This window comes from Amphiprion ocellaris, chromosome 16 (assembly GCF_022539595.1).
Source record: "Amphiprion ocellaris isolate individual 3 ecotype Okinawa chromosome 16, ASM2253959v1, whole genome shotgun sequence".
Taxonomy (NCBI): Eukaryota; Metazoa; Chordata; class Actinopteri; family Pomacentridae; genus Amphiprion; species Amphiprion ocellaris.
The window spans coordinates 6,744,267-6,756,047 of NC_072781.1; the positions used below are offsets into that span (position 1 = coordinate 6,744,267).

Below are 11,781 nucleotides of genomic sequence, written 5' to 3' on the forward strand. Positions count from 1 at the left end.
ATTATCAATAGTTATGGCACAGCATCCGGGTTGACAGACCAGCGATTTCTCCACACGGAGGAATGGGAGAGAGCAGTGGCTGGAGCCGCATCACCTGACAGCCGAGGTCTGCACCGGCATCCAATAAGATCTCACTTTCTAACCCAAACTCACTGAATAACTGATGGTAATAATGATGATATTATTATTATTATTATTATTATTATTATTATTATTATTATTATTATTATTATTATTATTATTATTATTATTATTATTATTATTATTATTATTATTATTATTATTATTCATAATAATAATAATCATAATAATAATAATAATAATAATAATAATAATAATAATAAACTTTATGTCTATAGCATCTTAACAAAGCATGAAAATATGCTAAAAGATTGATTAACTATAGTTTTGGAATTTTTTTTAAATATGCAAAAACATAAATTTAACCAGGACTTTAGTTTCCTCATTTATTGTATATTTACAATATGTTGTTATTATTATTAGAATTATTTTTATAATCATCATCATAAAAAGCTTTATTTCCATAGCACCTTTCAAAACTGGGGTTACAAAGTGCTCACAGAGCACGAAAATACACAAAAAATTAGATAAAACTACAAAATAAAACGTCTGTAAAAACAGCAAGGACTGACTGATGATGGTATGAGAATAAAATATTTTCTTCAAAAATATAAATTTACCCAGGACTTTAATTCCCTCATTTATTGTGTTTTTGTTGTTAATAAATACGCTAACACTGCTACTACTACTACTACTGCTGCTGCTGCTGCTGCTACTACTACTACTACTAATAATAAACTTTACAAACTGGGGTTACAAAGTGCCTCAATAAGCAGCTAACTTCATTATGGCTCCCAAGCGTGATCAAGTAAATCAAGTTGTAAAAACAGTGCAACATATTCTGCTATCTTCTTGTAAAATGACTCATGCATGCATGAAAGTCATTGGTATTCATGACTTTTTGAAGAACTGATTGATATTGTGATGCACATAATGGCTTTGTTTACAAGTTCTGACTTAAGGCGAAAATTGACTTATGTTGGGCCATAGGAATAGAACTCCAATTTAAGTCGAGAACCCCCTGTAAAGTAGTATTTTAGGGAATTTTAGTTCTTAGGGTCTTAATTGGTGTGTGAGTACTTGTTAGGTTATTTGTCCCAATGCCAATTATCATCGTTTTCAGTGAAAGGTGCTTCAGCAGAGCAGTTATCTTAGATGCGCTATTTAAAAACGTTTTCCTAACTTGTCTAGACTTGACTTCCTTGTTTTATTTTCTTTATATCGTGTGTATGAGATTTTCCCCATTTGTTGAATTTATTTCCATTATTTGTCTAATTTGATTTGTTTTATTGTAAAGCACTTTGTAATTTAGATTTGATCAGTTTCTCTTGCAGTCCTAAAAATCTCAACAACTAAAAATGTAGATTATCACTGAGAAGCCAAGCAAAATTTCTTGAAAATACTGAAAATATGCAGCATCTACTGTAAAGCCAACAGCGCCACCTATAGTTTCAATGCACAGTGGTCACAAACTGTAGAGTCACTAGAGGGCGCAGTGGTGTCACTGTAATCTCATTCCAAAGGTCCTGACTCTTCTTCGTTGGTGCGCTTGCCATGTTTGCGGAAGCTCGGTGACAGCAGCTAAACCAAGACTTGTCGCCTTTTTTTCTTAATGTTGTAACTGGCTGTGTTTCACAGTCCAAAATGAATCTACCGAAGGGACCAGATTCTCTGTGCTTCGACAAAGATGTTTTCATGAAGGTGAGAATCGGTAAAGTTTACGTTAAAGAGCTGACGTTAGCTTATGTTTTCATTCTAGTTAGCATGTAGCTAGCTAGCGTACGTTGCTGATGCCCCTGTTGCTTGAATTCCTTTTTTGTCAGTACACACATTTTAATCGATGAGAACGACAAAGCGTTTAATATTTATTCACAGACATAACCTACATTGTTAATATCCAACACAGAGAGGCAATTATGCATCATTGTCAACAACAAACTTAATAAATGAGTTTTACTATATGTCTCCGATACACATCTGTCAGTGTATGTTGTACTGCAATTTATAAAGTGGAATAAGAAAATGGAATATATGTATCCTTGCAGGATGATTTTGACGTTGACCAGTTCGTGGCTGAGTGTCGGAAGCAGGTCCAGCTGGAGGAGATGAGGGAGGACCTGGAGCTCTACTACAAGCTGCTGAAAACGGCCATGGTGGAGCTCATCAACAAGGACTATGCAGACTTTGTTAACCTCTCCACCAATCTGGTCAGTGGTTTAGTATCAGACACTGTGGCTGTATTTTTTTTTAGCTTTACAATCAGAAGACTGTAGTCAACAGGAGAAAGGAAGTTTGAAATAAGTACCCCCATCTAGACTTCCTTCATGATGGAGCACCAAGATTGATTTCTGGGTCACAAGCAGGAAGACAGGAAAAATGTATGCTGGAAATTTGAAATGAGTTCTAGCAAAAGAGGGTATTTTAGAATGTCTATTAAGAAAACTGGTTCTTTGTTGCTACCTGGCTTGATGAATTATGCACTGCTAAAATATTGTTATATTCTATACAGTTTGAGCTATAAGTAGTTATTTTCAGTAGGTATTTGTTTATCAGACATAAATCTGTAACTGCATGGATGTTGTTGGATATTAATTGATGCTTTTATTGAGTGGATGGGAAAACAATTGGCAATTATTTTCAACTAAATAATTGTTTAAGTTATAGGCAAAAATGCTACACATTTGCAGGTTCATGCTTGTTTGTAGATGATCAGATTTTTGTGCTTTTTACCAAAGGTTGAGCAAAAATTCCATTTGAAGATATTGCCATGTTGCAGGAAATCATTGCAGGAGTTTGCAGTCTTTACAGGGAAAATGATTTATTGATTCATGTATAATATAACCAGCAGAGAGACATGTTGCTAAATATTTGTTCATGTTGTGTGCAAAAAAGAAGAGCAATAAAGAACATTGATCATTTGCTATTTTTCTTGCATCAATATCAACTTTATTCTTAAAAATGCAGTACTGATTGAGTTCTGAATATGCTTTTGAGCAGTTAAACTGAGCCCATTACACATTTTTAATTTCTTAATGTCAATCTGGTAGTGTAAAGGTAGTGATTCTAATCTGAGCTCTGCTCCCTCATCTAAGGTGGGGATGGACAAAGCCCTCAATCAGCTTTCTGTGCCTTTAGGACAGTTACGGGAAGAGGTTATGGTATGTTTCCTGAATTATTATACACAAAGTTATATATAAGCTTTGATTGATTCCTGCCACAGATGCATGTTTTTGGCTGTTTATTGCAGAGTCTGCGGTCGTGTGTCAGTGAAGTGATACAGGCTATAGACAACCAGCTGTCCAAACAGGAAGACCTGCAGAAAAAGAAGGTCTGGCTCCTCCTCTTAATGTCTGACTTTATGCTTTACTTTAGTACGGCATGCCCATGCCAAATTTTAAATGTCATGTTACAAGATATATGTTATTGTGAAACGGCAAACAGTTTTCTACTTCATGGAATGATATCTATAAATTAATATCTTCTTGTTTACATTATCACCACCCATCAGGTGTGTGTATTAAGGCTGATTCAGGTGGTACGCTCGGTGGAGAAAATCGAGAAAATCCTCCACTCACAGAACTCCAAGGAATCAAGCTCTCTGGAAATCAGCAGGTGGGAAGTGACTCTCTATTCCAAACATGACCATCAACAGACTCAGAAATATGAAATTAGCTGGAACAAATAACAGATATGAAATTGTGGGTATTACTTTTTGGAGATGCAGTTTCTGTTTTGTGATTTTGTGCACCTTACCTCATTTCTTACAAGTGATTATACAAAGTGTTCTAAGAAAAATACAGCTATGTACTGACAAAAGGCAGAAGTGGCCCGAATCTCATTTTTGTGCTTTATTTGACTCTGATCTGTTTTTTCCATAACAGTGTGAGCACCACTGTACCATCACATTGAAACAGATCTTGCATTGCCACCTCAGTGTGAACAGCCATTTTAAAATTCATTCGACTTTTGCATCATTCTTTTACAATGTAGTCTGTCACTGTTGTCAACCGGTACAACCCAATTGTACACACTTTCTCAGGGACATGGATTACCTGAACTGAGCTCACTGACAGATATAGGTAAAACTAGCTTTTGACTTCCTGAAATTTTGCATTTGATCTGTTTCAGTGAAGCAATTCACTTCACCTACTTGCTGAAAATCTGCATCCACATGTTCTTCCACAGAGAAGTAGCAGCTGTTGCTCCCCAAAAAGGCAATCAGAAAATGTCTTTATTATTGTAATCATTTGCTCTTCATTTCTCTGGCTTCCATTGCCCATTAACTTATAATTTAACCATAAATCTAGACTTTGTTGGTTTTTGTGTTTATGTTTGTATGGCAGCATATTTGTTATTGTTCTGTAGTGCAGTTGGGTCAGTTCAGGACGGTAGCCAGAATTTGATCGGCCACATTTTAATCATCTGAACAGTCAAACAGTAAAATAGAATCTGAGTGATGTAGCCTATGTGAGTACTTCAAATGTTGCAGAAACATAATATTAACTTTTTCTGTATGACTGACTCTCTCTCTGTATATGTACAGTCCCTTGTTGGCAGGTCAGATCCTGGAGAGGATTGCCACAGAATTCAACCAGCTGCAGTTCCATGCTGTACAGAGCAAAGGCATGCCCCTACTGGACAAAGTCAGACCTGTAAGTGTTCGAAGGCCGATCAGTCAGACAGCTGATAAATCAAGAGCCATCCAGTCGGTCAATCAGTTCATCTCACTGACTGCTCTTCTGTCAATCCATCAGAATTGTCTGATAAAGATAATCAGCTTCTGTGCAGTCCTTCTAGAAAAGTGCTACATGATCTTCTGTTACAAAAAATAACCCATCAATGCTACCATCTCTGCTGATTATCCAGAAAGTGCTTTACATTTTTTTCACTCTATTGAATGCCGTCTGCCAGCGTATTGCAGGGATCACATCCATGCTGCAGCAGTCTCTGGAAGGGCTCCTGATTGAGGGACTGCAGACGTCTAACGTGGACATGGTGCGTCACTGTCTGAGGACTTACGCAACTATAGACAAAACTCGAGATGCTGAAGCCCTGGTAGGACAAGTGCTGGTCAAACCATACATGGACCAGGTAAACATGCCACACATGTTTTTCTGCATTTTTTTGAGATGTGTTTTCTCAGAAATAATGTATTAAATAGCCGCCATTATTGACTTTCTTTACATTTGCCTAAACATACCAAATGGCTAGACTAATACACATGTTAATGGCAGCAATATGAGGTGACAATTAGTATGGAAAAATATTGCATGATGTCAATTGTGAATTTTGTGAACCGCATTTCTGCAAAATACTCAATATCCTGCTTCAGTAATCAAGATGGTGTCTTCACCTAAAAAAAAAAATCTTACCTTCGGTTCTCCTTTTCAGGTGATAGTTGAAGAAGTAGTGAAGTCAAGTCCAACTGGTCTCCAGCTGATGTACTCTAGACTGTTGGAGTTTGTTCCCCACCACTGTAGACTGCTTAGAGAGGTGACTGGAGGAGCCATATCCAGGTATCCATGATATCATGGAGGCATATTCATTCAAAACATTCACAGATCAAGGAGCTCTTTGTTCTGTTTTGAATCCTCTTGTCTTTATTAGAAAAGCAAATTGTTTGCTTTCATCTGTTGCGCTCTTGAGCATATTGACAAAGCTATATGATTCCCTTTGCACACGGATATTTAGCTGCTATATTGAGAAAATATATTTATAGAATTTCCGGCATCATTTCCTCTTTAAACTTTCTTTCATGTAAGTGTCAGGTACATCATATTTTCTGTCTGGTGACCTTTGAAGATTTTCTTTAGAAAAAAAAAACTACTCCTAGGTTACACACTTAGAAAGAATCAGAGACTAGAGTAATGTTTCATGTTGAAAGTATAACATGTTGTAAATGTTCCTTTTCTCTTCAGTGACAAAGCTGACACAGTACCAGGTTACGATTTCCTCGTGAACTCTGTGTGGCCGGAGATGATTAAAGGAATAGAGGAAAGGTTGGCCTACCTCTTCAACCCCGGAAACCCTGACATATTCTATGAGGTATAGCTACAGTGTTGCAGTTGAAATGTGCACGCATGCTTTTTCCAAAGTTTGACACACTCTGTATAGTCACATAATTCAGGGTTTGATTGTGTAGTTTCATGTATGCATCTGTCACCTCTGTATTGTCTTTTCCAGCGTTACAGCGTGAGTATGGAGTTTGTGCGGAAGTTTGAACGACAGTGCAGCTCGCAGGCCAGTGTAAAGAGACTCAGAGTTCACTCCTCGTATACCAGTTTCCACAACAAATGGAACCTGCCTGTTTACTTTCAGCTACGGTGAATATTATCTTAATATGCTTTACACACTACTACCAATCAATCACTGCCATTTTTAAAATTAGTGATTGACTTTTAAAGTTAATGGATATTTTTGTTTCGAATAAAACTCTTTTTTTTGCATTTGGGGGATAATAGGTATGTTTTAATCTATATTTAATCAATATAGTTAGACACTGGTGAAGGTAGAATCTCTACACAGCATGTGTTTTGAAGTATTGACTGTTTTTGCTTCGTGGACTCAAGAGACGAGCTTAGATTAAAATAGCAGCCTGTCAGCATTTTTAGGAGATGAAGGCAAGTTGGCAGATTCTCACAACGTGAACAAAGCCCTATTTTTTTATTTTTTTATGGGAAAGTAAAAAATTGCTTATGGCTGTGAGTTTCATTCCGGATGATGACAAGAAGCAAAATGTAAATTAAGGGTGTGTGTCAACATATTACTAAACATAGCCCATAAACATGACGCTGGACCTTGACTGAATGGCCATTGATCTGTGTGACAAGAAAGAGAAGTTGTTTGCCAACCTCTTCCCTCCCACACAGTAACACACACACTGTAAAAGTACACAAAACACAGATTTGTCATCGCACGTCAAAGATTAGGGCTTGTGTCCTCATTTCACAATCAAACCTCCACAGCTAAGCTTTTCTGGAAAGTTGAAAATTTCCACTGTACACAGTGTTGATTCATGCAGTGAGCACGTGAAAATCAGAGCTGATAACACATGGACTGTCCTGTTCTTCCCCTCTTTGTACGCCTCATCTTGTTTTTCAGGTACAAGGAAATAGCGGGACGCCTGGAGAATGCAATAAGTGATGGATTAGAGGCAGCACCAGGTAGCAGTTTATCCTCTAATAAACGCCAGCGTGTGCCTAAAACTTTCCATACAGTCACTGTGTTTGTTTTTCTGTTCATGTCCAGCTGGCAGTGCGTACCACCTGCAGGTATCTGAGGTGCTGTGGTTCTGTTTAGAGAGGTGTTGGTCAGACAAGGTCTATCTGTCACCTCTGGCCCATCGGTTCTGGAAGCTTACGCTGCAGCTGTACTCACGATACGCCAAGTTTCTTGTTGAGGTAAAGTTAAATAAACTAGAAAAAGATGAATTATTTAAAAATTTCTTTAATGTCCACTTGCTGTTATTTGTGCTTGGTCCTCAACTTGATCATATCTGCACAGGTGTTGACTAAAACTCAGTCTCCTGAGGTGGTTAAGGAGCCAACCAGACCCCTGCCGAGCTCGGCCTCCTCTACATCCAGCCGAACGTCACTGGATGACGGCGGCAGTGAGAGTGGGAGCTCTGCCTCCCTGTCCACCAAACAGCTGGTTTATATTGCGGCGGACATCCAAAAGCTGCAGGAGCAGGTGCACACACACAAACTGAATGCATTTACACCAATCAGGCATAACGTTATGACCACCTGCCTCATACTACTATTGTGTTGGTCCCCTTTATGCTGCTAAAACTCCTCGGACCCAGTGGGGCGTGGACACAGGACCCCTGGTTCCTGTGGCACTGGGATGGTGGCAGTGACTTCTGTGGGTCCTGTGGGCTGCAGGGTGGGGTCTACCTACATCAGGCTTATCCTGGCACATCCCACAGATGCTCAGTAATATTTGGATCTGGGGAGTGTGGAACTTGGGTGAACATCTTAGCTCTGTCATGTTCTCTGGACCACTCTTGAGCAGTTTTTGCAATGTGAAAGTGTCCATTGTCATGCTGAGGATGGCAACTGGCAACAAGGACTGGTGTTGCCATGGGGGTTGGAGGTTGGGGGGGTTACTCGACCTGAAATGTTTAGGTGGGTGGTACATGTCAAACATCCACAAGAATGTCAGGACTCAAGGTTTTCCAGCAGAATGTTGCATTATAACAAGGTGATCGATGTTATTCACTTCTCCTGTCAGTGGTCATAATGTTGTGGCTGATCAATGTATTTACATAAAGTATGTAGCTCAACTCAACTTACATACACACAGTAAATACTTTTGACTTATGAAGTTAGCCTAAGCCTAAATTTTGCAGTGACAAAGTGTGCCATTCTGAGAATTATTTGTGCTTTCTTTGATGTTGTAGTGGGCAAATTTCCTCTTTATTGTTTCCACACTGATCACTGGTTTGTCTTAGATCCCAGAGTTGTCAGAGATGGTCAGACAGCGGTTAGAAGCCATTGGATTCAAAAACTTTGCTATTCTGGAAGGTAAGCTGTTCATAAAGCATCTTTCAGCCTTTTGGTTTTTTGCTCTCCCTCCCTGATTTTGGCACAAAGGGGCTCAGACCATTTGTATCTGTGCATTTACAAGCGCTGTCTTCCATGTTAGATGCTTTAGCAGACTCCAAGGCTTGCCTGACAAGCAGCATTCCCACTCTGAACACCAGAATGACCCAGCATCTGACTGAACGCAGCTGTCGCTTCCTGAAAAGTGCCTCTGAGGTTCCACGGCTCTATCGCAGGACTAACAAAGTAAGTGAAGCAGCAAACATGCATGCATATGTTTGTCCTATATGTCATACTGTGCCATTCTCTTATATCGTGTCTTGGAGCAACCATGGGGAGCAGTGTTGGTTTGATTCAGACAAAGCCTTCCTTCAGGGCAGATGCACTTAAATTTTTGTTACTGAAATACCATAACTAAAGGTCAGAATTTCAGCTTTGAGGCGTACTGACTGGTTGGATTTTGATGAAACTTGGAGGGATGCTGCATGTTCATACATGAATGGCATTCAAACAAATGCCACCGGAAGACTTCATTATTGTTTGCTCTAACATTGAGACTGGTAATGAACTGAATAATGGTTCAGTATAAGGCTTGGCACAGTTTTAAAATAATTTCTTGGATGTGAAGCACATTTTAGTTCCATAAATTAATGTGATCACTGAGCATAAATTTTCATAATTAACTTGGAAATGGCAGATTTAGCAAAAATATCAAGGTCCACTTACTTACTTATGAGAGAGTTCTGTGAAACACGCTCAGTCTTACATTCATCCACTGACTCACTTGTTCACTCACTGTAAACCTAATGGCCGCTACCATCACCTCCTCACTGTTCAGGGCTGTTGAACTGTTTATCTACATCTATGACATCAACATTTTCTATAGCAATGCTGGTAATTTCCTTGCTGCTATGATTCACTACTGCTGAGTGAGTAATATAACAGTTAAAGCATACTGACACACTGATAACTAATGAACGATGGTGTCTTAATCAAGCCATTTCCCCTAAATTGATCCAAGTCTTTGCAGTAAATTCTGGTGGATCTGCTGATGCTGAGTCTGATTGTAATGGCATTTGTATTTCTCAATTAGAGCTGTGAAGAATGTTCATTTATTAAAAATAGCAACTGCACCTCTCTGCACCAATTGCACCTCTGATAGTCTGATTTGTGCTCTGCTTTACATGTAACGATTGCACTAGACTTCTATATCAAATTTTCATCCTATGATAACATCCTTTTATATTCCGCAGCATGCTTCTCCTTTGATATTTAAAGAGAGAGGAATCTTAAACAGGAGCTGTTCGGGCAGAATTTTAAAGCTTCTTATCCTGAGCATGAGCAAAATAATGAAAAAGAAACTCTTGATCTAAGCAAACATAAAAGGCTTATTTTATGTAGAAATATAGAGATTATTGTACCTTTGACATTATTATTTTTTTATCTTTAATGTCTTCCCTGCATAGGATCTGCCAGTGCGTGCATCAGCGTACATGGACAACGCCTTACGCCCGTTGCATCAACTGCTGACTGACTCAACAGGGCTGGTCACTCCTTCAACAGCACAAGAGTGGCTGCGAGTTGCACTATCTGAATGCACACAGAAGTAAGCTTAAATTACACATCCACAAACCTAAATAGACCCACAGTGCCAGTGTTCGATTTAAAACGTATGGCATGTGCCTGAGATGTATAGAATGTATTTCTTAATTAACTTGGATTTATTTTATTTTATATGCAGCTGTTTCTCAGTTTTCTTTTCCATCTTGTGTTCAGGTACTATGAGACCATCTCAGAGGTGCTGAGCTCAGTGAGAAAGATGGAAGAGAGCCTGAAGAGATTGAAACAAGCCAGAAAGGGCGCGACTACGACTACCACAGTAGGGGCAAATGGAGGACCCACGGACGACAGCAAGATTCGTCTTCAGCTGGCACTGGATGTGGAATATTTGGGAGAACAGGTAAGTAATTAGAGCACAAATACATTCAGACATTTGTGAGGACATGTTCATAAACACATGACAAATGATGCACATTTTTACTAATGTGTGTCTCAGATCCAGAAGATGGGTCTCCAGCCAAATGACATCTCAATGTTCTCCACTCTGATGGACCTTGTGAAAGAGGCCCGAGAGCTCGCTGAGCAGAACCAGTAACTCCGCGGTGACTGAAATCTTTTAACATGCTACACTCATCTTCACATTTCCCGGAGACTTGCGGAGTAAACACAAGCATTTCTTCCAGTCAAAGCCAAAGTCATGGCCTGGTAACAGTTTTGATGATCGCACTATGAAGAATGTAGGAGAAGAACGCTCTACAGAAATCCCTTTTCGAACCATTTGTAAAATAACCTCTCAATTCGATGCAGCCTTTAGAGCTACAGTGCACAAAGATTTCAAACAATAAGAAGCTGGAGTTGCAGCTCACCAAGCAGAAAATTGATGTCGGAAACAGCAGAGAAAGTACTACGGGATCATCACTGCGTCTGTTGTAGGCAGTACAGATAAAAGGGACTGTGGTTCTGTGCTCATCAAATGCCTCTAACAAAGACTGATGCTGGATGGTTGAGATACACACTGCTCTGTACAAACTACTGTGCAGGTAATATGCTGGACCAGAATGTTGCATAACAGGAGTCTCAAATCTAATTTGCAAAGGGAGAGAGTTAGTCCTAAAATGTTTGTCTAATTACTGCTTCTTGCTGAAGGATTCATCTATCATGAATAAGTATGTTAATAATATGTACATGTTCAAATCAAAGTTGTATAATATAATGTTTGACATAAGTAACTTGGGAATAAAATGAATAACTTTGGATACATTTTTGAGTCAGTGTGTTTTAATACGAAGATCATTTGCTTGCTAAAAGTGGGTTGCCCATTAGTAATTAGTTTACAGTGCACACATCATTTTCTACTGCCAAGAAAACTGCAGGACTCTGAGCATTGTGTACACATGATTTCTCTCAAAAACAACATAAACAGGTTGCAGGTTCTGGGAGAGCAGGAAGCACCTTTTATTAATGCTGATATGGAGATTTGCATATTAACACGTAGATTCATATGTTAATTTATTAACTTGAGGTGAACAGTCTACATTGCTTTTAAAATGGCAATGTTTTCAACTAGTTATCTTAAACCCTTTCAGATTTGCAAACG

The 11,781-nt window shown here is 38.9% G+C and overlaps 1 protein-coding gene across 2 annotated transcripts; it reads left to right on the forward strand.

Moving 5' to 3' along the window:
- Positions 1 to 27: 27 nt before the first annotated feature.
- cog2 (component of oligomeric golgi complex 2) lies at positions 28 to 11,444 on the forward strand. 2 transcript variants are annotated; one of them, XM_055018492.1, is made up of 18 exons: positions 28 to 166; positions 2,127 to 2,288; positions 3,174 to 3,239; positions 3,329 to 3,409; positions 3,590 to 3,693; positions 4,625 to 4,733; positions 4,993 to 5,172; positions 5,473 to 5,597; positions 6,000 to 6,126; positions 6,265 to 6,404; positions 7,183 to 7,244; positions 7,330 to 7,481; positions 7,585 to 7,770; positions 8,534 to 8,606; positions 8,728 to 8,870; positions 10,091 to 10,230; positions 10,401 to 10,584; positions 10,681 to 11,444. In XM_055018492.1, exons 1-18 carry the CDS (start codon positions 164 to 166, stop codon positions 10,777 to 10,779), a joined length of 2,136 nt encoding a protein of 711 aa, XP_054874467.1. In that variant the 5' UTR covers positions 28 to 163; the 3' UTR covers positions 10,780 to 11,444. The 2 variants fall into 2 exon arrangements, with proteins under 2 accessions (XP_054874467.1, XP_023147307.2); XM_023291539.3 differs by lacking the exon at positions 28 to 166 and adding an exon at positions 1,618 to 1,782.
- The last annotated feature ends 337 nt before the right edge of the window (positions 11,445 to 11,781 follow it).